This window comes from Haliotis cracherodii, unplaced genomic scaffold (assembly GCF_022045235.1).
Source record: "Haliotis cracherodii isolate W230 unplaced genomic scaffold, xgHalCrac1.p SCAF_15, whole genome shotgun sequence".
Classification (NCBI taxonomy): domain Eukaryota; kingdom Metazoa; phylum Mollusca; class Gastropoda; order Lepetellida; family Haliotidae; genus Haliotis; species Haliotis cracherodii.
The window spans coordinates 6,739,210-6,764,389 of record NW_027266270.1 but is presented as its reverse complement, the minus strand read 5'-3'; the positions used below and the strand labels follow the sequence as shown (position 1 = coordinate 6,764,389).

The 25,180-nt window shown below is 40.0% G+C and overlaps 1 protein-coding gene across 4 annotated transcripts in view; it reads left to right on the top strand.

Moving 5' to 3' along the window:
* The window catches only part of LOC139462206 (sodium- and chloride-dependent glycine transporter 1-like), a 105,033-nt gene extending 90,202 nt beyond the window's left edge, over positions 1-14,831 (top strand). For all 4 annotated transcript variants that reach the window (XM_071243785.1, XM_071243782.1, XM_071243781.1 and 1 more), the window contains 13 exons: positions 564-698; positions 2,900-3,043; positions 3,693-3,849; positions 4,334-4,466; positions 5,620-5,754; positions 6,258-6,361; positions 6,843-6,967; positions 8,617-8,729; positions 8,890-9,018; positions 9,571-9,670; positions 11,047-11,156; positions 12,313-12,486; positions 13,082-14,831. In XM_071243785.1, coding sequence (XP_071099886.1) covers positions 564-698; positions 2,900-3,043; positions 3,693-3,849; positions 4,334-4,466; positions 5,620-5,754; positions 6,258-6,361; positions 6,843-6,967; positions 8,617-8,729; positions 8,890-9,018; positions 9,571-9,670; positions 11,047-11,156; positions 12,313-12,486; positions 13,082-13,231 — 1,709 coding nt within the window. In that variant the 3' untranslated portion in view covers positions 13,232-14,831. The remainder of the gene's footprint in view (positions 1-563; positions 699-2,899; positions 3,044-3,692; positions 3,850-4,333; positions 4,467-5,619; positions 5,755-6,257; positions 6,362-6,842; positions 6,968-8,616; positions 8,730-8,889; positions 9,019-9,570; positions 9,671-11,046; positions 11,157-12,312; positions 12,487-13,081) is intronic.
* Positions 14,832-25,180: the final 10,349 nt, after the last annotated feature.

The following is a 25,180-nucleotide window of genomic DNA, read 5'->3' as shown; positions in this document are numbered from 1 at the left end:
AGTTCTCACACTGAGTGTATTTGTGATTGAGGAATGAGTGTAATTGTCCCCGGAGTTCACACACCGAGTGTATTTGTGATTGAGGAATGAGTGTAATTGTCCCCGGAGTTCTCACACTGAGTGTATTTGTGATTGAGGAATGAGTGTAATTGTCCCCGGAGTTCTCACACCTAGTGTATTTGTGATTGAGGAATGAGTGTAATTGTCCCCGGAGTTCTCACACTGAGTGTATTTGTGATTGAGGAATGAGTGTAATTGTCCCCGGAGTTCTCTCACCGAGTGTATTTGTGATTGAGGAATGAGTGTAATTGTCCCCGGAGTTCTCACACTGAGTGTATTTGTGATTGAGGAATGAGTGTAATTGTCCCCGGAGTTCTCTCACCGAGTGTATTTGTGATTGAGGAATGAGTGTAATTGTCCCCGGAGTTCTCACACTGAGTGTATTTGTGATTGAGGAATGAGTGTAATTGTCTCCGGAGTTCTCACACTGAGTGTATTTGTGATTGAGGAATGAGTGTAATTGTCTCCGGAGTTCTCACACTGAGTGTATTTGTGATTTCCAGGAGCCTTCCTGTTCCCCTTCATCATCATGTTGCTGTTGGTCGGGCTGCCGATGATGTTCCTGGAACTCGCCTTTGGTCAGTTTGCTGCTCTAGGGCCAGCAGGCATCTTTGACCGCATCTGTCCTCTCTTCTACGGTAAGTTGGTGTGAACAGTGTTCCAAGTTAAAGCTTCGCTCTTCACGCCGAAGACCCGGGTTCGGTTCCCGACATGGGTACAAGGTGTTAAGTCCATTTCTGGTGTCCCCTGCCGTGATATTGCTGGAATATTGCTAAAAGCGGCGTAAAATCAAACTCAATCACTCCAAGTTAAAGCATGAATGTCAAGGGGTCCTTCAGGGATTGAAACCTGAAGGACCACCCCTGATGTAAGTTTTTTGACCTTGCAAAGAAAGTAATAATCAGGGATTATCCTGGAAATGATTACCTATGAGAGAAAATCTCCCCTGGTCCAAAAGCAATCAGATTTTTTGGCGTGTAATGAGATTTTGCTAATTTTCAGATATATTTCATATTCACCCAGTGTGGAAACTGTATTTGATTTTTGGTACTTGTGACTCAAATAATGTTGCAAGTAATATTACTAGATTATATAGATATATCCTTGGATATCCTATTTTCAAACATTTATTTTCCACTGCGAGTACATGTATTAGCATTAGTATTAACCAAAAATTACAATCGACTTACATTTCTGTTCTACTTTAGGAGAAATCACACAAATATTTGTGTATTTCTGTTCATTGTCGACTTGATGGGGAATTATTCGCGAGGACAATTATAGAGCGTTAAGGAGGCATGTTTATCACCATTAGCTGTTCATTTCGTTGGCATGCAGGAGACAACAATCTGCAGTTACCAAATTTCGACAATGTGTGTTTAGATCGTAATTCAATATATTTAGAGTGATGACATGAAATTGCGACTGTTGTAAATGGTATTACAGTTTGTTGGCAAAAAATATATTACATGTATTTACATTCCAGTGCTTTCATCAATTTCCCCGTCTTATTTCCGTCTGAAGTGTGTACCATATCAGAGGCCGGGTCTCTGATCCTATCAAATGAAATCTTATCAATATGCACCTTTCATTGAATTTGAAGTGACAGTTCATTATACATTGACTATTGCTCCAGGTTCACCCTCTTGTTTAATTAGCCAGAATTAAGTCATTTATTTCACACATGTGCAGCAGACAGAAAATGTTTACGAGTAACTGGAAGTTGCAAAGACTTGACATTAACGATGTTTGCGTTACATTTGAATGATTAAGTAACAGTTTTCAATTTTGAAAACAAAAGTATCGAAGCATATTATAAAAAATCTAAATCCAACTTGCTGTTGGGCCACTAGATCAAAATTTGTAATTCACGCACGGTGGCCATTGTATGAGGGTACTAAGTCTAAGTCAATCCCTGCAAAATACTGATGTGGTTATGGTTCAATGGTGGTAGGGGACTGCCTTCGTGGTCGAGTGGTAGAGCGTCCGCCCTAAGAGCGAATGGGCCGGGGTTCGATCTCCAACCGCGTCATACCAAAAGACGTTTAAAGATGAAACTTGTTGTTACCCTGTCTGGCGCTCGGCAATGAGGGGCTAAAACAAGGACTGGTCAGCTCGGAGTCAGTATACTGTGTCTGAGTGGGGGATTCAAGTTAAACTGCGGCATGGTATCTCAGTGTGCTAGCACTATAAACGGCATCAGTCATGACTAGTACAAGCAGCCACACAAACACACACACATACGTGCACGTTGCTTTATAAGTGCAATAATCTTGGACGCGACGTTAAACCCCATTTCACCTCACCTCACCTCACCTCACCTCACCTCACCTCACCTCACCTCACCTCACCTCACCTCAATTATGGAAGTATTTTCTGGGTTAATCGGATAGATGTAACTCGTTGGTTTCAAGTCTCATTTCTGCTCTTTTTTTTAAGTGGATTATATTGGTTAACATGTATTAGAATAGAAATCAGTCTTGTTAGTTTGCGAGACGAGTACATTATTGTAACAATATTGCCATTAGGTCTGTGGGTTGCAATGAAAGAGATTATCATGGTTATGCAACCGTGGAAACAGCTTTGTTGGAATAAGGCTGGTGCGCTTTGTGATTTGTCAGTTTGCATTCAGTAATCGTGTAATTCTTTTGAAAATATGTTCACCAAATAAATACTGTAAATCTTGAAACTAATGCGAGCATTCAAATTTCGTCGCATTTTGGGCTTGGGGCCAGCAGTTGCATTTATTTGGAGACGCCTTCATTTCCAGATTTATAGTTGTTATAGTGATGTTACGTACTAACGTATCTAACGAGAAGGTGCTGTTGTATGTTGGCAGGTCTGGGCTATGGCATGGTGGCTGTATCATCCCTAGTGTCGTTGTACTACACAGTCATCATTGCCTGGGCAGTGCTGTACATGTTCACATCCTTCACCTCTGAGCTGCCATGGCAGAGATGTCATTCACCCTGGAAGACGAAGGGTAAGTAAGAACTGCTGGCAATGTGTGTCAACCCTGATGGGACAATGTGTGTTAAAACTGTGGGGACAATGTGTGTCGTCCCTGTGAGGACACACAGGAAGTACCTGAGAATCATTGTCAAGAACCACCACTAGCAATGGGCCGTTCTTCCGTTTGTAATTTCAACGATCCCGTGGTTATTCATGTGCATTACAAAGTCGTTCTTCTCTAACCTTCACCTAAAGGGAGGTCTGCTTCATTAAAATGCGACTAATGGGATCGGGTGGTCAGGCTCATTGACTTGGTTGATGCATGTCATCGATCCCAATTGCGTTGATCGATGCTCATGATATTAATCACTGGATTGTCTGGTCAAGACTCGATTATTTACAGACTGCCATCAGCCATATTGCTGAGTACGGCGTTAAACAACAAACCAACCAACCAATCATGTCATACATAGATGACTGCCTCATGAATCACCAAGAGAGGCAACTACTTCTTCAGAATTGGGATTTTATGATGAATCGATTCTACACAAATGATTGATCATTTAATCAAAGACAATTCGGTTTTGAGTGTCTGATATTTAACTTGCTGTGATTAAAGTTAAAGTCATTCCAAAGGGCACATCTTCTGGTATGAGACTAACGTGTGGTCCATGTTTCAGACTGCTATTCCTACACGGATGCTGATGACTGTATGAACAACAATGGGTCTGTGTACTTTGAGAGCCACTGCTACAATTCTTCGTATGCTGCGGATAACAATATAACTGCACAGGTCAATGTTACATCAAGGCATGCACCAGCCCAGGACTTCTTCGAGTGAGTTAATTAGTATAATCAAGTGTGAATACAACTTTTGTTTACCTTGATAGTGAACATTAGATATAAGAATGATGCCCGTTATACTCGAGACATAGTACCTTTGATAGCCAATTGTTATAGTTGTTGAAAAATGTGACCAAATGATTTAGAGTAATGGGTTATGTCAGAATGATTAGCATTCCTGAAAGCGGGACGGTTAACTCAGGTACTTGAGTTTGGTGGGTCCTGAGTAGGACCTGGGTACCCACAGGACTAAGTCTGGTTAGTCACGTGATATAATGTTTAACGATAACAATAAAACGCCATTGTTACACGGCTAGTCAATAATGTTCACCTTTCTTTCTGACTACGCACACATTCCTTCTGACTTTCAGATGATTAGGTAAAGACTGCTTGAAAATAGTATTGTCAATGCTGGCATGATATTCAGTTTGTGTTATCAACAAGAGTGCTTTGTATAATTATGTCTGCTCTGTTACAGGAATAACATCCTCTCTATAACAGACAGCATAGCCGATCTCGGAACAGTGAAATGGCAGATAGCCCTGTGTCTACTGTTTGCGTGGACGCTTACCTTCCTGGCTTTAAGTCGAGGTGTGAAGTCTGTTGGAAAGGTTGGTGGTTGAGATCAGTCAGAATTTTGGCAGGGACCATTTTCAGGTGTGTGAGCAAGTGTTTACAGTAGCAAGTCTGGACCAGACAATGTAGTCATTGATATTATTAGCAGTGACCCACGCTGTTAGGGAACAATGACACGCAATCAGCCAAGTCACTGAGCCTAAACAGCAGATCTATTACATGGTGCATACTACAAGAATAGGTTTCTGGGGATCAATTAATTCTTCCCCAAGTTCCACTGAGAGAAACTAGAAGCTGACAGCTGGTTGAAAATCTTACATCAAGGCAATATTTTTTATGTAAGAAAATTATGAATCTGCTCACCCTTTAAAAAAAGTTAACATGTTTTAATAAAAATATTCAAAAGCATTATTTAGGTTTTTTTCCAACTGTAAATTTACCTGTTCACCTCAATAGTGATTGTGCATTAAAATTTGTACTCACCAAAATGGTAAACATCTAAGACCTGCATCACATTAGAATTTCCTCCCACACCAAGCTGATACTCTGTAAAACAACCGCAATACTGTTTGAAGCTGTGAAAAATAAACTAACTCAATCACTGCGGATGTGAGAGAATATAACAATTCTGTGTATTCTGTGCTCGGGTCTTGTGTTGTTTCTGATCCATTGTGGGGTAATGGTGGCCCAGTTGTCTAAGGTGCCACAATTTCACTGTGCAGAATTACGTCCCTTGAGCATGCCAGGAACCTATCATTGTGGGTTTGAATCACAGTGTACATGGGTTTTTGTAAATATCTGAGACCGCATCACTTCGGGCTATCCTCCAGCAATAAGCTCCATTGTACATGGGTTTTTGTAAATATCTGAGACCGCATCACTTCGGGCTATCCTCCAGCAATAAGCGGACACCCACTGATATAACTGGAAATATTGTTCAAGGCATCATTAGACACTCACTCACTCACTCACTCACTCACTCACTCACTCACTCACTCACTCACTCACTCACTCACTCACTCACTCACTCACTCACTCACTCACTCACTCACTCACTCACTCACTCACTCACTCACTCACTCACTCACTCACTCACTCACTCACTCACTCACTCACTCACTCACTCACTCACTCACTCACCCACCCACTCACTCACTCACTCACTCTGACCCATGGTTGTTTTTGCAGGTGGTGTATTTCACAGCCCTCTTTCCCTATGTGGTTCTGACAATCCTGTTCTTCCGTGGAGTCACCCTGGAAGGTGCACAAGATGGCATTATATATTACCTCACACCTGACTTTGAAAAACTCAAGCTAGCAAAGGTAATTAGTCTTTGTCTTTGTGTGCCTTCATTTCGGTTGCTTGCCTTATCACAGCCTACACGATGAGGCTGGATGTTGTAATTGATATCTTTTCCCACCAAAACTGTGCTTGCTCTGAAGCAGCCGGCACAGATGTAGCAGACGACACTATCAAAGAGTCAAGCATATCACCTATTTTTACTGAAGAATGTAATACTTCTTTCAAAAATAGGTTTGATTCTTTGATATTTGATAAGAAATTAGGCCTTGTTAGGCTTATGCTGAGAAATTTGATGCATTGTGTGACATAAGTTTCATAAAGACACCAGAGACTGATGATTTCCGCTTGTCTGTCATTTTTTTATCTGAGCTTAAACCTACTTGGAATTACACATTTTTTCAGTTTTTGTGTTTTTTGTTTTGTTTTTGCATCAACAAAACAAATGGTAACAAATTTGGATAAGAAATGGAAACAGTTCCTGAGACTTAGTTCTGAGTTTGTGTTTTTTTGTTTGTAATTCCAGACATGGGTGGATGCTGCTGTGCAGATTTTCTTTGCTTTGAGTCCTGCCTGGGGCGGTCTGATCACTCTATCCAGCTACAATAAGTTCCACAACGACTGCTTTAAGTAAGTAACTCCTACTTGTGTGAAGGACATCAAAGAAAGTCTTTTGGGTTGATGGTGACGGCTGATTGGAAATGGAAATGATGATTAATGAAATGTATTTGTGTGAAATTCTGTTACATGGTTGGTTGGTTTATCAAACAATTTCTGGGGCGGTTTGGTAGCCTAGTAGCTAATGCGGTTGCTTGTCACGCCAAAGACCCGAGTTCAATTCCTGACATGGACACAATGTGTGAAGCTAATTTCTGGTGTACCCCCGATTTGATATTGCTGGAATAATGTTTAAAGTGGAGTAAAACCATATTCACACACCCACTCAAATAATTTCCAATAATCATTTAATGTGTTGTAGATCATTGCAGTAATTACTAGTAACCATGGTAACTGTGTCTTAACTGTCCTTGTCTTATTGTTGCAGCAGGATGCTTTGTTCTAAGACTTGTAAGAAAATTGTCTGAACCAATTTTTTTTATCATTTTTTCAGGGATACTCTGATTGTATCTATAGGAAATATCTGCACAAGTATATTTGCTGGCTTTGTTATTTTTGCCATTGTGGGCTATCTGGCAAATGAGCTGAAAATGCCAGTAGACAAGGTTGTTGAGCAAGGTATGTACCCACTGGACCTAATGCTTTTCATATCCTTCAGATGTTTAGTAGAACTGGATGCAACTTGATCAGCTGTATAAATATACTACACAAAAGAACACCCATCGCTGTAATTAATCTGAAAGAAGCAGGTGCTCTTTAACTTATTTTGACTAGCATTTATATATTACTCCCCGCCCCAACTTCGTTGGGATATTGAAATGGGTTCTGTTCGTTCGTGTGTGCGTCCCAAAATCGTTTCCGGAGCATAACTCAGAAACTGTTAAATATTTCTCTACGAAACTTTGCATGTCTATCAGACTCATGCTGAACTAGTGCCTTTTGCTATTTAGGAATTTTAGAAATTTTTATGTTTTATATTTCAATGGCAACAAGTTAGACTCGGGTTCTATAAGGGTGGTGTTCATTTCCGGAGCGTAACTCAACAACCATTAAATACTTTCTTACAAAACTTTGCATGTCTACCAGGCACATATTGCACTGATGCCATTTGATATTAAGGAGTTTTTGAAATGTGTATTTTAGAATTTCCATTGCAGCTATTTTGACATGAGCTAAGATAAATGTTGGGTCAGTAACCTGGTTTGGGACCATAGCGTGTTAAAATGGGCGGGGGATATAGATGACTTCGTCGACTATACGCTTGTTGTGTTATAGGATGTGCTGTCATATTTGTGGCTGGCTTGTGTTTCCAAGCCACATGATCCACTCACACTTTCATTATAACAAGTGAACAGTGAAGTATTCTTGACATGTTTGGCTCTTTTACTTCTATTCTGACCCAGCATGGGATAAAGTCTTTTATTACCCATAAGGTTAGAAATAAAAATTGTATGTGCACTAGTGTAAATATTACTTCAGCACACCAGTAGACAGCATTGTTGGCATCCTTTGAATCTTATTGTGATGTAAGGTCAGAAACGATATGACAGCTGAAAATTGTTCATGTCGTTCGACAATTGTTCTAAGACGGCAGTCGTGATCACTGCTTTTTTTCTAAAGGGGAGCTCAAAAGAAATAATAAATGATGGGTAATAAAGAAGTTATTATACTAGCATATGTGTTAAACTGAGTTTTCGAAACTTGTGTATGAATTCATGTATTACTCTCTCGCTCGGGAAATCACTATAACACATAACAATATAAGAATCTCTCTTTGTCCTAGGTAGATTCAGTTCATATCATATGGAAGGGGGCACGGGTGGCCCAGTAGTCTAAGGCGCCGCGATTCGCTGTGCAGAGTTGTGTCCCTTAGGCACGCCAGAAACCTATGATTGTGGGTTCGAATCCCGGTTCGCCCCGATTATGTTTCTAGGTTTGTCAGCACCATACCCATGCGCGTGGGTTTCACCGAAGTGGTAAACGTCTTAGACCTGCAACACTTTCGGGCTTTCCTCCCACATTAAGCTGACACGCCGTGATATAACTGGAATAATGTTGAAACCGGCGTTAAACCCGACTCACTCTCACTCATATCATATGGACCTAAGTCCAAAGATGGATCGTTGATTAATGTCCAGCCTCATTTATTTGAAGACTGCCATGATTTAGCTGAAATATCACTGACAGCAACATTAAACAACATAACTCACTCACTCACTCACTCACTCACTCACTCACTCACTAATGTTGGCCCTGTTTTGTTCCAGGTCCAGGGTTGGCCTTCATTGTGTTCCCAGATGTGGTGACGCGGCTCCCCATCTCACCCCTTTGGTCTTTCCTGTTCTTTTTCATGTTGATCACACTGGGTATGGGAAGTGAGGTAAGGAACATCACACCAGCACAACTCTATTGAACATCACAGCTCTCTTTTTGTGTTTGTATGTGTTACAAATTCATAAAAAGAACTTGAAATTTAGAAGTCCATTTTGGTAATCCATAATTGATGCATACGTCTACAAAGGTATTTGCATGTTTTTCAGTTTGCTTTGTTGGAGACTATAATGACGGCTGTCCAGGACACATATCCACCTCTGCGACAGAAGAAGACCTGGGTTGTACTTGTAGTCAGCATCTGCGGCTTCCTTGGTGGGCTTGTTATATGCACAGAGGTGAGATACAATTTCAGGAAACCCCCGTGGGGAATCCAGGTAGTGTAGGGGCGGTTGGGTAGCCTAGTGGTTAAAGCATTCGCTCGTCACGCCGAGGACCCGGGTTCGATTCATGACATGGGTACAATGTGTGAAGCCCATTTCTGGTGTCCCCCGCCGTGATATTGCTGGAATATTGCTAAAAGCGGCGTAAAACCATACTTACACACTCACTCACTCCAGGTAGAATAGGTCCCCAGTGACCTAAGCTGGTCGTGATAGGTGACTTCATTGATCAGAGGGAGGTGGGGTAGCCTAGTGGTTAAAGCGTTCGCTCATCACGCCAAAGGCCTGGGTTCGATTCCCCATATGGGTGCAGTTTGTGAAGCCCATTTGTGGTGTCCCTAGACGTGATACTGCTGGAATATTGCTGAAAGCGGCATAAAACTATACTCGCTCACTCATTCATTGATCAGGTTGTCATGCTGAGTGACTTAGGTGATAGTGACGTTTGCCGAGTGCGGCGTTAAACGATGCCAGGATGGTAATGATGACCATACTCCATTTTTTCAGGGTGGAATGTACATCTTGCTGTTAATGGATACGTATGCTGCCAGCTGGTCTGTTTTCTTCATGGCTATCCTTGAGTGCGTCATCGTATCATGGATATATGGTATGTCTTCATTACTCCATACTTTGGTGTGATTTGCTGAAAGTTAGAATTCAAAGGTCACTAAGGCTTAGGTGGGTTATGCAGAGCTCCAGATAACTTTTTGAGCAATTGAGTTTTTACTGGAAGGTTTCTATTTTAATTGGGTTATTACATTTTTCATTGGGTAACCAATATTTTTTCACTCATTTAATCATCACTCTATTGGGTTTTTCCCAAAATGAGCTAACATTTTAAGATTTCAAGAAAATGGTATAGATGTATATAAAGGTTCTAACTAAAGGCTGGACTTCGAAAGTAAATAAGCTCGTAATGGTGTTTTGGAAATTAGCTTCATTGTACGCATGCTGAAACAGCTTCATTGGGTATTTACGCATGCTGTTTTTATAGATTTGAGTTTTTCATTTAATGCATGCATTTCTGTACGCAAGTTATTGAAAGTAATTGGGTTTTGAATATTGGGGGAGGGGGGGCTATTTTCTGCAAATACACAGCTTATCTCTAGCTCTGGTTATGTCATCGTTGTTAGTATTCTCATTTCCTTGATAACTCAACCTATTAAACACCGGTTTTACAGAGGCTTGATTACTTAAGGGGAGGGGCTGGGCTGTTTGATAAAGCATGTAGGTCAGCATGCTTGTCTAAATTGATCAGGGACAAGTGCCGTTTCCATTAGAGCTGAGTATCGCCTGGTATCTTGGGATACAATTTATATCACAATACAGACTGACGATTCTACTGGTATCACGATAGTCTCATACACCACCTCTTCCTTGTGTTCTACACCCTTGAAGATCCGGGGTAGAAAAGGTCTTCAGCAACCCATGCTTGCCGTGAAAGGCAACAAACGGGATCGGGTGGTTAGACTCACTGACTTGGTTGATGCATGTCATCGATCTCAATTGCGTGGATCGATGCTTATGATGTCAATCACTGGATTGTCTGGTCCAGACTTGATCATTTACAGACCGCCGTCATATAGCTGGAATATTGCTGAGTGTGGCGTTAAACAACAAACCAAACCAAAACCCTGTGTTCTGCCATGCTTACAGGTGGCACTATTCTACTTCTGCCATTATGGGAGGTAATTCTATTAGTCCATGTTGTATATACAGCATATCGCAATCACACGAACTAACGATTCAAGTATCGTGTGCACCTAAGTATCGATGATATCGTAGGCATCGGGTGAACCATTACAGCCCAAGTGTCCATGCTGGATACTAGACTAGACTAAATTGCAGCTGATGTCAACAAGCAACACTGATCAACCCACTTGTCATACGCCTTCACATCTTGCTGATGTAACGTCCAACTGAATCACTGGGACTGATGCTGTAATGTATACTCTTAACGCAGCTTTCTCTCATTTCTTCCAGGATGTGACAGATTCCTCCAAGATATTCAACAGATGATTGGCGTTAGAAGTCGTCACTGGCACAACTTCTTCAAACTTTTCTGGAAATTCCTGACTCCAGGAACACTAATTGTAAGAAGATATATTTTTAATCAACAGACATTAATCGTGTGCTTTGCATCAAAGTCATCTACTGTTTGTTGTAATTTGCTAGTTTTTATGAAGATTGCCAGAAGGTTCATGTCATTGGCCACTGACAAGAAAACTAATACCCTCCTATTTGTGAGCATTTATTCATGTTAAACTGTGGGCTGGCACTGTAAAATCGGAATAAGTTCAGACTCTCTCTCTCACACACACACACACACACACACACACACACACACACACACACACACACACACACACACACACACACACACACACACACACACACACACGTGTGTCACTATGTAAGTGCAATAATCTTAGACGCGACATTAGACCCTATTTCCCTTCACCTCACCACAAGTATTAGGTCCCATCACCCATTAACATTCACACCAATGTGACGCTCAGGGTCCTGTTCCACAAAGCAGTTGTGACCGCTCCGTATCTAGTGGAAGATGTCCGCCCGGAGAGCGCAATGTCCAGGGTTCGATCCCCGGCCGCGTCATACCCAAAGACGTTCAAAGATGGTACTTGTTGTTACACTGTCTGGCGATTGGCATTAATGGGCTAAAACCAGGACTGGTCGGCTCAGAGTCAGGACACTTGTGTCTGAGTGGGGTAGGGGTATTCATGTTAATCTGCGGCATGGTATCTCAGTGAGCTAGCACTTTTAATCAGCATCAGTCAATATATGAGAAAGAGAGATTGGGGGGGGGGGGGGGGCACATGAGTTGTGTCCTTTAGTATCATGAGTTCCAATCCCAGTTAAGTCTTGATCATGTTTCTTGGTTTGTCAGCACCATACCCATGTTTGTGGATTTCACCAAAGTGATAAACATCTAAGACTTTGGTCACTTTGGGCTTGCTCCAAAGCTGACATGCCCTGATATAACAGCAATTTTTTAACTTATCCTGCATTACATATTGCACCTTGCTCTTTCTGACCAAGTCCTAACTGGAAATGAATGACAATCTATCAAGACTATCAAGACTCTCCCCCATATGTCATTAGTCTCTTTGCGGTATTAAACTAAACTCTCACACAATCATGTGGAAACAAACTGTGTGACTGAGAGACCTATACTATTGTCCTGTAAAAGACACTACAGACATATCTGACTCTCGTTTCTCTCCGTAGTTCCTGCTGTTCTTCAACTGGATTCAGTATACTCCGATCAAGTACGGCAAGAAGCGGTATCCCGTGTGGGCTGATGGGGTGGGCTGGGTGTTGGCCTTTATACCAGTGCTGCTCATTCTAGGAATGAGTATACATAAAGTTCTCAGCGCTCCCTCAGACATGACACTGCTGGAGGTAAGTGCTTGAACTCATGAGTTGAATGCGTGTTGAATGGCGACTAAACGGCTGAATGGATAGGCTAGTGCCTTGATAATCGTATGTCATTGTCAGCGGGGCGTCGTTCACAATATAATTCACTGGCTCACAGATAAATCTTGGCCACTTTATTATGGGATGTAAGCAATATCATTGCAGATTCTTCTAAAAGTATCATTTTAACAGGAATATTCATTCACAAATACTGTTGTGTATCTTTGCTGTGTAATGTGTGGCCAGCGGACATTAATAATCTCCAAGGATACATATAATATTTAATGATATAATACAATCTCATTTATGATTGTATGTAAAGAAGTGTTATTTCTAACAAATGTTATATTGGGGATAACACTTAGCTAGTAAAGTACAGATTCTAGTACTTTTGGGGGTATTATTTCATTTATTAGTTTGTTTTTTCTATTTAATGTGTATGCATGCAATTATGGACATTTCACAGAAAGCTCTTTGTATTGCGGGATATTGCTAAAAGTGGAGAGAAAACATACTAGCTTTTAAAGCAAACATGTTAATACAACAAATATAGCTTTTGTGCTTTTTGGTTCATTCACAGAAAATCCGACACTTGTTAAAAGCAACACCAGAGTGGAAACCAGCTCATAAACTGCCAGAAATTGATATAATGGATACCGAGGAAAAGGGAAAGACAATTACCAACCCAGGATTCAATGGCAATGCCAGTCCATTTGAAACAAGGATATAGTCGGTGACGACACTGATGAAATACTTTGACTATCTATCACCTAATTATGTCAGCCAAAGGGAGACAACTCATCTAGCATTCCACAACGCAGGACTGACAATGTACATTGTTCTAAGTGAACAACAGCCACACTTAATCCTGCATATGTCCAATGCTGCGTCATTCCCACAATCTCGTCTAGAATAGTCAACCAAGAAATGAGTTTAAGAATTGTCAACCGTCTCCTTTGGCTGGTAAACTGTTGTTGACTTTGTTCGACTACGCCAACGAGGGCCATTCCTCGGCGTAGTTTTGCTAGGATGCTTGGGGTGGAAGTTATGCTTCTTCTTGAGCTAAGTGCCTGGGTAGGTGACTCAACATATTGCTGCAGGCGCCGATTGAGTGGAATTTTTTCAACTTTTGACCCTTCTTAAAAATCATCCACAAGTCGAAGCATTTCAAGCCACTGTTTAAAGCACAGGACACGATTATGTTGGAAGTCTGCCCATTATGGTTCGGTTTATATTCCATGGCCAGTCATCGCGAAGCTACCATATCATCATCATCATCATCAGAGGTTGTTATTGGTCTGACTGTCAGGGAGTGTTGGAACTGGGCTGGCTTAACGATGTATGGCTGTCTGTATGTGTCATTGTTACACCAACACCGTGGGTTCATCAGTTAGTAAGTGTTGCTGACATATATTTACGATTGGTCAACAAACTGAGGTTTCGGGGACTAGTAGTGGGACGATGCATCGATGCATCGGTAGATCGCAATTTTTTACTTCTCGATACATGTATCGATCAGTCACACACAAAGTAAAAAGTAGCGAGTCTTACCTTTTATATTTGCTTTTATAACGGTTACACCAAACACTAATTAGTAGTGAAAGCGTAAATATTTTCATCCACTGCACCATTCTTGACACTGCCGACTGTAAATCGTCAGTGTGCCGGGTATTTCGCCATCCTTTGAAAAAGATGGCTTACTCAAATAATAGCACATGCAAGTAACGTGATAAGTATCGGATTTTGAGCAAGCTATTGTGATACGTATTAGATTGCACAGTTAGCGTATCATCCCAGCCCGAGCATGGACTCTACTTTGATAAGACTGATGGTGCCAATTTATGTTTACGAATATGTTATAGCGAATATAGGATCCTAGTCCGGTAGTCCTGTTACCATGTCATGCTTATGAAGTAGTTGCATAATGAAATCTGTAACGTGAATTTGGCATTTAGATTTGAGAAAAGTGTGCTCTATATTGGGATGTTTTCTGGGGTTGGCGTATTGGCACATCAATCATATTACAATATATAACAATAGAGAGACCTGTTTTGCGATACGTATTGCAATACGTATTGAGCCCATATTATATATATTCATACTGTTCAAAAGGTACTTCTTTTTTCAATAATCCAGACTTCAGACTTCAAAATGGGTAGTATGGATAAGCGAGACTAAATATTAGTCATCAATATGGAATGTTAATCTAAACAGCATAAAATTGTTCATATAATTATTTGTTGATTCTTCTGTGACTGTTTAAAAAAATATTGATACACAAGTGTATTGCGATACGTGTATTGCTGACGGCTGTATTGCAACATATTGAAATACTACACGGAGTATAGGATTTTGGGTTGATTTTTAAGGCGTGTACAGGGGGGTCGTCTTATACGTGGGGCTGCCTTATACACAGCGATATACGGTAGTTGTATTGCACACCCGTATTTACCATTACAACATTACTATGTTGTAGCATCCTTATGGTTCATTGGGAAAGCCCAGTGGAATTCCCACAGGAATTCAAATTCCTTACATGGGTGCAGTATGTACAGTGTGTAGTCCCTCATAATAAAGGTAGGGGACATGGGTGGCCCAGTCGTCTAAAGTGCTGGGATTCGCTGTGCAGAGTTGCGTCCCTTGGGCATGGTTCGAATCCCGGTTCGCCCCGATTTTGTTTCCAGGTTTATCAGCACCATACCCGTGCTCGAGGGTTTCACCGAAGTGGTAAACATCTGAGACCTGCATCACTTTGGGCTTTCCTCCCACATTAAGCTGACATGCCGCGATATAACTGGAATACTGTTAAAAGCAGCGTTAAACCCAACTCACTCACTCCCTTTGTGTCATCATAGCCCAACAGCGTGGATCTTGTTCATGTGGTCAACACTCAGTTATTTACAGGCCGTCATCGTAGAGCTGGAATTTTGCTGAGTTTGCATTTAACAAAATTAAACAACCTACTGCCATCCTTAAACAATCAGTTACCACAAAACATGTTATCCTAATGAGGTATTATGCAAGATAATTCAGCTTTGTTTGTATGTGTATATGCGTGATGTTAAGTGTCAGCTCAAAATCTCCAACCGATATTGTCAAAAGGGATTATTCCTGTGTGCTACATTACCTGTTTAGTTTAACTTAAACTTAGGAGGGAGAAGAGTAAATTTTGACCAATCAGAGACATTGTCTTGTGATGCCTCAGTATGTTGACCAATCAAATTTATTGTCACATGACCCTTTGAGGCAGCTACTCCTTTGCTTTTGTATTATCAGTTGTTGCAGATGGTTGATTTGTTAGAGGTTATTTCTTTTATTTAAGTGTTGTGTGTTGCTAGCTATGTATTGCTATCCAATCTTATATCTTTTGTATTTAAGTTTGTTATATTTTGTTTCCAATTACTGGGTCGTGTTTCATCTTAAAATCACCGAGGCCGAAGAAAGAAATCAGCAGCACCCGGTGACATTTATCATTTATGAGCAAACTCGGATCTGAATTGCCAGGAAAATACACTATCACTTGTTTGCCAGGACAATTTCCTCGATAAAGAAACTTATTTCTATCTAACTTACAAGTCACTTGTACAGGATTGTATAAAATGATTGTGATGTTTTCATTCGAAACAGTTTGGGGTAATATATTAGGTTTTTTGATGATCGAGGACAATGCATAAGGTGCATGAATACTGTGGTTGAGGGATGGACACTTTCATAAGGCTAAAAAAGAAATACTGTAAACAGGGAATTTTTTGCGACCGTTTTATTATTGCGAGTTTTGCGAACGAGACTCAATCGCAAAAATTAAAAACGCAAAAATAAGTATAAATGATACATACATACTTTATTCATTGCAACACGTCATCAAATGTTGAAATCATCAACCAGAACTACAAGTTACTCAATAAGTTAAAAACACAAATGAATGCAGAATGGTCACACAATACATCACAAATGACAGTGTAAACAGACCAGTTAGTGTCACTGTTACCTCACAGTAATTCTGCCTTCTTCCAACCTCGCTTGATTGCGTCAGTGTCCTTTGCAATTTTGTCCACACATGACATGACACTGAGTTGAGTCAATTATCGTATTTGATAATTGGTCGCAATCTCTTCCGGTCAACTTTGCGGCCAACTCAGAAAAACTAGCTTCGGAGAGAAGCTGTCTATTGTTTGGTACGCGAGGGGTCATCTCAACACGGCAACTTGCAAAAATATCTCGTCGCAGTATTGTCTTTGGCACGGTATTCGCAATGTTTTAACGGCGCAGAAATAAAGCTGTTTACAGTAGTCTTGGTTCTCGGGCACCCCCACATCAGAAAGTCTGCCACACGTTCCGTTTTTATTTCCATTTTGAAAAGAAAAAAAGGTTGATGGTTCACAACTGTTAATTTGGTAACATACTAGTTTCAACAAGCAAAACAAACAAAAAATACAGGCTGCACTAATTTTCAAAAGTCATTGCCTGAGAACCAATTCTTTTAATATTTTTTTAGCCTAAAGGTGATTAATGCAGTTTTCTTATTAATTCAGGAATTTGAATTTAAAAATTAAGAATATAATTGTCCACTGTTAAGTTTTTTGTTTTGTGTGAGCGATATGATCCTTTATGACCTAGTTAGTTGTATGTATATGTACATACATACCCTTACATTGCTTGAATCTCATTTATCTCTTTCTTATTTACTATCTGCATAATTTACACTAGGTTTTTAGCTCTTCTATTTTAATGCCATCAGAGTTTTATTTGTGTTGTTGTTAATGATCTGTAAATAATACAGTTGTAATTAGTGGCATTTCATTTCATGAAACTGTAAATACGACTATGTACAAACTCACGTCATGGAACATAATCATGTTGATAGGCAGGGGCGAGGGACATCTTTGTTCCCCTACCTTCTTGTTTTGATACGGGGCGGTCGGGTAGCCTAGTGGTTAAAGCGTTCGCTCGTCACGCCGAAGACCCGGGTTCGATTCCCAACATGGGTACAATGTTTGAAGCCCATTTCTGGTGTCCCCCGCCTTGATATTGCTGGAATATTGCTAAAAGCGGCGTAAAACCATACTCACTCACTCTTGTTTTGATACTGTTTCTCAGAACAGTTAACACTCCTTGTATGTAGCTATAGCAGCTATAATTATAGTCCTTCTGTATTCGCGGTAGCAGAAAAACCCATGGTTAATGTTAAAATTCCAACTCATATCTCGACATTTTAATCGAAATGATTTGGAAAATATTGTTACAGGAATATATTTGATAATTTAGACCATATCTTTTTTTAACACTTTATTTATACAACTAATTTCACACTGGAAATAGAAAAGAAATAATGAAGTTTCTGATCTTTACCCTAATCACCTTTGATATATTAAAAAAAACCTGGTTCGTGCAGAAACATCAACAGTATGTGAAAAACCCTTTCGTGACAAGCAAAGGTCTTCAGCAACCCATGCTTGCCGTAGAAGGCGACTATTGTCGTAAGAGGCGACTTACGTGATCGGGTGGTCAGACTTGCTGACTTTGTTGATGCATGTCATCGTATCCCAGTTGTGTGGATCGATGCTCGTGATGTCAATCACTGGCTTGTAAGGCCCAGACTCGATTATTTACAGACCACCGTCATATAGCTGGAATATTGCTGAGTGGAATGTTAAACAACCAGCAAATAAACAAAAGCAAACTTCATGACAAGTCAAAGTGTAGTGTCATATGTCCCAACTTTGATAATAAAGGCTATGAAGTGAGAGGTTGTTACATAAACATGACTTTGTTGATCTCCAGTACTAACTACCCGGTAAGCAACATTAATGTTAACTTATAATGGTATGTCCCATGTAGTCAAATCATGCCAACCAAATGGACGCTATTCTACTGTATTTATCGACAAGTCCTTAACATGAAGTCCTTGCTCTGTGCAGTCGCGTCCCTTAGGCACGCCTGAAACCTATGATTGTTGGTTCGAATCCCGGTTCGCCCCGATTATGTTTCTAGGTTTGTCAGCACCATACCCGTGCTCGTGGGTTTCACCGAAGTGGTAAACGTCTGAGACCTGCATCACTTCGGGCTTTCCTCCCACATTAAGCTGACACGCCGTGATATAACTGGAATACTGTTAAAAGCGGCGTTAAACCCAACTCACTCACTCACTCACTGAAGTCCTTGCTTCAGGGCGCTGAGATGCAGGTTTTTCTTGCTTAGGCCTTTTATTTTTTATTAGTTGTGAAAAGAATATTTTGCCTAAAATTCAGTATTGGCGGGTTAATCATTTATTTTTTTGTCAATTAAGTTCCAAATTACTACAGCTACAAATGAATGAAAAACAAACCTGTAGGTGACACTATCACGGAAGTACGATTGCAAAACAACGCCAAAAGATAATTGATTGGATTTTTCGGGTTTGTTTTTGTGAGAATAAAGATTTATACCCATATTATTCACCATTTATTACGAATAGCGGTGATAAAATCTTGTGTATGTTTTTTTGTTGTTATTTTTCATTTCATCTAATTTTGTAACAATGTCTGTTCAAATTTGTTTGTCAAGTCTTTATTTTATTTGGATATTTTTAGTTGCTGTTATTTTTTATTTTCGTAAACCAACTGAAAAACAATTGAAGGCCTTATATGCAATTAAATCCAGATATGAGGTGTTGGAAGAGCAAAATTTCATTATACTGTGAAAGCCATCTTCTCGAAGAGGACAGCCATTTATCATGCTACATGGCTTTTATGGGTCAAGATAATTTTTGCTTTTTAGTTTGTTGAATTTGACCAAGCCTGTGTACATTTGTCCATTTTATCATTGATGGAGAAGGGAATAAGAGTTGTCATAGTGATGATACCATTGGTTTCAGTTCCTCTGATACCAAATATACATTGCCATTGGTTCATTTAGGAGAATAATCAAGATTTATTTTGTTATGTTTAAGCAGACTGGAACCTCTTAAGTATTTATGTGTAGAAGGTTCCGGTGTGTTCAATATTTATTGCTCTGTACATATGTGACATGACCTTTGACTGAACTGCTGTGGGTAGGCTAGTAATTTCATCCGTTTGTACTTGATGCTTGCTTGGGACTAGGTGTGGGGGAGGCTAGTCATTTTGTCACATGCTTGGGTTGGTGAATGCACTGGCACTTTTCAACCAACGCAATCAGGTAATCCAACTCCATGAACCAGAACAAACTTACAAAGTTTTGTTTCAAAAAATGACTCGTGAGGTTTCTTGCCATTTTGAATAAATTTTGATAATTTGAAACAGATTGCTTATTGTCAAATAAAAGAAATTATGAGACACAAAACAATGCCTCATGGGGTTACAACTTTCTTGTTTTGATTCAATTTTGATAATTTGAAAAAGGATTTGATTATTGTGTCAAATTTAACAAATTCTGATAAAGTAAGATTCCATTGTTTGACAAGGAATGCCTGACCAGTCCTTCCCATACTGAAATCTTTGAGTCGTCTGACATGAAGTGGAGCTGTTTATGATGAGTGATTTATATGAGAGTTTGAATAATTAAATGAGTATAAATGACAGGACTTGATGAATATGCATGGCAGTGTATGTACTTAGCAGTCACCTCCCTTTCATGACTTTGATAACAGCAGTAACATGTTTAGTTTAGTTATACTTACTCAATATGTATGACAAATTCCAACACTAGTCAGATGATTACATGGTGATTATTTATCTCACGACCAATACCAAAGTTTTCAACTTGCTAATGAACATATCTAATACAAAGATCCTGTGCTGGATTAATATTGATTAGTATTTAAGCAGTATTCTTGTGGAATGGATAGTATAATTTTTAATTTAATCAATTTAATTATTTAACTATTTTATTCTACTTAGGAGAGATAAAATGTCATGTAACAGTGTTCATATTGTCACGGTGGAAATATGTATACATTAATGTGTTCAGTGATCGGTTATAGCCCTCCTTATAGGAATAGGTTCCTGCTTCGAGAAACTCGTCTTTGTAAAACACTGGTTGAACTGCCAAGACACCTGTCTAAGAAGCTAAAGATCCTGATCTCAGTGGATTGATATGTATAACATGTTTGAGCAAACCTGTTTTTATTGTAACACCATCTCCAACTGTTTACAGTTGGTGAATGTTGAACTATTTATTCAAAATGTGCTGCTAATTTATTCACTGTCTCAAAATGTTGCATATGTTTGCATTTAAGTGCTGTAATAACTACCAAACTATTGCCTATTGGTATATACAGATGTTCTTGTATTCAAGGCTGCTAGCTAGTTGAACAAAATTGATTATACATGAGTTATTAAATGGTGGTCCATATAGCATGTTTATTAACACCTATTGTTCTGTCTGTTGGTCTTTACTCCCTCCTGTTGCTATTGAGACTTATTAATGACAATTGTTTGTTATTCTAGATGGTTTTAACTGAGAATATTTCAGTGATTAATGACAGTTCTCTCAAGACGTGCTACATTCTGTAACTGTGTATCCTGTTTGTAATTTAATGGTCTGATAACCAGATTCCTAAACTACAGTGTGACAGGACAACAATAATTTAATAAGAATAGGCCAGACCGATTCAGTGATTGTACAGATACTCTTCCTCCCCAGTTAAACAGCGTTAGGAATTGGCACTAGTCCTGTAGTCCTTACCAAACTGCCCAATAGTTAAGGTATCCTAAGGACTAGTAGAAATTGGCCCATTTCAAGGGTTTTGCTATATGTTACCATTATAAGGACTAGTGGACAAAAACTATTAGTTTCTCACCCTGTTAAAGTTATTGTCGTGTTCAGAAACCTTACAATTGGAGTGGGACAGCTATGGGTACTTTCTGCTGCTGATGCTGCTGCTGCCAGCACAGACATCTCCTTGTGGAAATTAACCGGGGAAAGGCTGTGTAGTATACATTGAATATTTGGTGAGGGGGTCTTAATGTATTTGGAGGATACAAATCTGTAAAACAAGTAATTAAATTGGTCTGGCCTAAAAGAAAGGAAAACATTTTTTTAAGAATACAACTGTTCTACTGACGTCTTTTATGAAACAAAGGCATTCATCAATAGCTACCACAGGTACTTGTGGCATTGTTTTGTAAGCCATGTGGCAGAGGTTGATCATTTGCTGCAATACAGAACAAGGGTAATTGTATCAACTTTATTAAAGGGGCATTCAGAATTTGGTGGTCATGTAAGAATACCAGAGGACAAATTATTTTTCAATATCTGTATCCAACATTCTATGTCTTTGCTGAATACCATCAAACAATCTGTCAACACCAAAATGTTGACCTTTGGATATTTTCCACAATACAAGAAATGCATTGTTATTACCACTGCCAACAAAGTATTCATTTTGGGCACATCTCTATTCCTCATGAGAAACTTTCTTGCAGGTAGTCCTACTTTGCATTTTGTGTTTTTATGAAGTATTTGCAAAGAATGTTAATTTAGCAAATAAAATAAGTTACAAGGTTGAGTTACACTGGTCCAAGGCTTACAAAAATTATACTTGTATAAAGCATCTTTACACATATACGAAGGTAAACATGTTACTTTTATCAACATGTCATTGTCGATTCACATCTTTAACTGCATTAAATGTTGACAATACCTAATGTTAACTTAAGGAAAAAGCATGTCAGCGTAAGAAATTGGCACTAGTCCTGTAGTCCTTGTCAAACTGCCCAGTAGTTGAGGTATCCTGAAGACAGGTGGAAATTTGCCTGTTTCAAGGGTTTTACTGTGTGTTATCATTATAAGGACCATGGACTAAAACTGTTAGTTTCTATCCTGCATGTACAGGTTAAGTGTTACTTACATTGTAAACAACAGCTCGGAGACTTGTGGAAAAATGTGTCACATTTCATTGCACTTTGTGACAGTATATATTTTTAATTGTTTCGAGTTTGCAGTAGCAAATATTAAGTGACTAAATTGCTGTTGACAAATCAAGGTGTTCAGGTAGAACCTAGACAATTTTCAATGCTCTGAATCCACTGCCCGTGTGTAGTCACCGAGTTAGCTGTGAGTGAGTGAGTGAGGTTTTCATTACGTTGACACAATTGCATAGCTGTTTATCTCTCCATTATTTTGTACCAACACCATAACACGAACTGCAGGATGACTCGTTTCCTGTCGTCAGTACTCCACAGGGTTGTAGAAGTGGTTGTCTGGAGACAAATGGCTTAAGGACAGTTTCATGATTTTAACAACTTTCTTCTGTCATTACCAAATCTGAAAATAATCTTTAGGACATTTAGGATCATCTCCAGGACCATGAACAGAAATCCTGTTTCTCACTGTTCCTCAATGATGTGACAGTGAAGTATGGACGAGGAAAGACTCTGTTTTGAAAAGACAGAGGACTTTTTCTTCTTGCTCCAGGCATGCCAACCATACACACCAGTCCCCTCCTATGGGCTGTCAATGTTGAGTCCTGTAGTTCGAGAAATGCAGAGCATACGTGGGCTACCAAAGGCAGACAGAACATAGCCAGATGAACTGTCGCAAGCAGTAGTCCAGCCACAATCGGGTGATAATGATTGTTTTAGATGTTGACAGCTATGCAATTGTGGATCTATAAGTGCACTTTATATATGAACAGGAATAAAGGGTATTGTTAAAATTATTGTTGTCTTGTGTTGGAGATTTGATAATAGTTGATGCTGACCACAAGGCTGAATTGCAGGGTGGCCAGATGCAGTATTGCCCAACCTGAGGATTCCGGGATAGATGCACTAGAATAGGTCCTCTGAGTGTGAGGTGGAGATTAGAATAGACCCAGAGCTGACCTATGCTGTCATAAGAGGTGACTAAATGGAACGGTGGTCAGTAGTGGTGTAATGATACGGCTGTCAAGTAATGCATCCCGATATGAGGCCCAATACTTAGACCCGTGAAGATCCGGGGTTGAATAGGTTTTCAGCAACCCATGCTTGTCGTAAAAGGCGACTATGCTTTTAAGAGACGACTAACGGGATCGGGTGGTCAGGCTCGCTGACTTGGTTGATGCATGTCATCGTATCCCAGTTGCGTGGCTCGATGCTCATGGTGTCAATCACTGGATTGTTTGGTCCAGACTCGATTATTTACAGACTGCCGTCATATAGCTGGAGAACCAACCATCCAATCCAGTACTTACAATAACAACTCCTGTATCGCGGTTAAAGGGTACGTTGCATTACTGTTCAATCCTCGGTCTTGTCATACCAAATGACGTTAAAAGGTTGTACTTGTTACCCTGTCTGCTCGGCATTAAGGGGCTAAAAACAAGGACGTCGGCTGAGAGTCCGTATACTGTGTCTGAGTAAGGTATTCATGTTAAACGGCAGCATGGTATCCCAGTGGGCTGGAACTATAAAATCGGCATCAGTCCGGACTAGTGCACGCACGCACACACACATGCACGCACGCACACACACGTACACACAAGCACGCCGCTATATAAGTGCAATATTCTTAAACGCGACGTTAAAAGCCCATTTCACCTCACCTGGCCTCTGCAGTCAGTTGTTATGGGATTACTTCATAGTGGTCTGCAAACAATCCAGGCAAACTATAGTGACTTCAAACACGAACAACGACCCATGCACCTCATGACCGCCATCATCCAAAATACCTGGTACAATCTCATTAATATAGCTCAGGCCCCGTTCCACAAAGCGATCTTAGCGCTAAGTCGATCGTAACTCCCATGCTTTAAAACTGACTTACGACAGTCGTAGCGCTAAGATCGCTTTGTGGGGCGGGTCCCACGGAGCGACACAGCTCATGTATACGTTTTTCAACGAGCCGTCTGTCAACAAAACTACGTGTTTTTGTACATTTGGGAACAAGGAAATTGGATGAAAGATGTCAAATGAATGCCCTCAAATAACATATTCCTCGAATTCACTATTCTCTTCTTTCCGTTCTTTAATTCACAACATAGTTTATAAAAGACTGACCTTTCCAATTAATATTTGGGACCAGTCATTTATTACGGGAGGGGGGCCGAGGATTTTCATTCACCATTGTACTGAAAATAACGAACCTCCCCTATAATAATGCTTGTACGTTATTTTCCTGACCCTACTGTAAAAGACAAACCGTAGATGCATGTTATAATTTATTATTAAGTGTCCATTTAATCATGACCCTCAAAAAATATTTGTATTATTTTTTATGACACTCCCCTAGAGACTGTCATTTGTTTTGGTGACCCTCCCCTATAGAGACTGTCATATGTTTTGGTGACCCTCCCCTAGAGACTGTCATATGTTTTGATGACCCTCTCCTGGAGACTGTCATATGTTTTGGTGACCCTCCCCTAGAGACTGCCATATGTTTTGATGACCCTCCCCGAGAGACTACCATATGTTTTGATGACCCTCCCCTAGAGACTGTCATATGTTTTGATGACCCTCTCCTAGAGACTGCCATATGTTTTTGTGACCCTCTCCTAGAGACTGCTATATGTTTTGGTGACCCTCCCCTAGAGACTGTCAAATGTTTTGGTGACCCTCCCCTAGAGACTGTCAAATGTTTTGGTGACCCTCTCCTAGAGACTGCCATATGTTTTGGTGACCCTCCCCTAGAGACTGTCATATGTTTTGGTGACCCTCTCCTAGAGACTGTCATGTGTTTTGGTGACCCTTTACTAGAGACTGTCATATATTTTGGTGACCCTCTCCTAGAGACTGTCATGTGT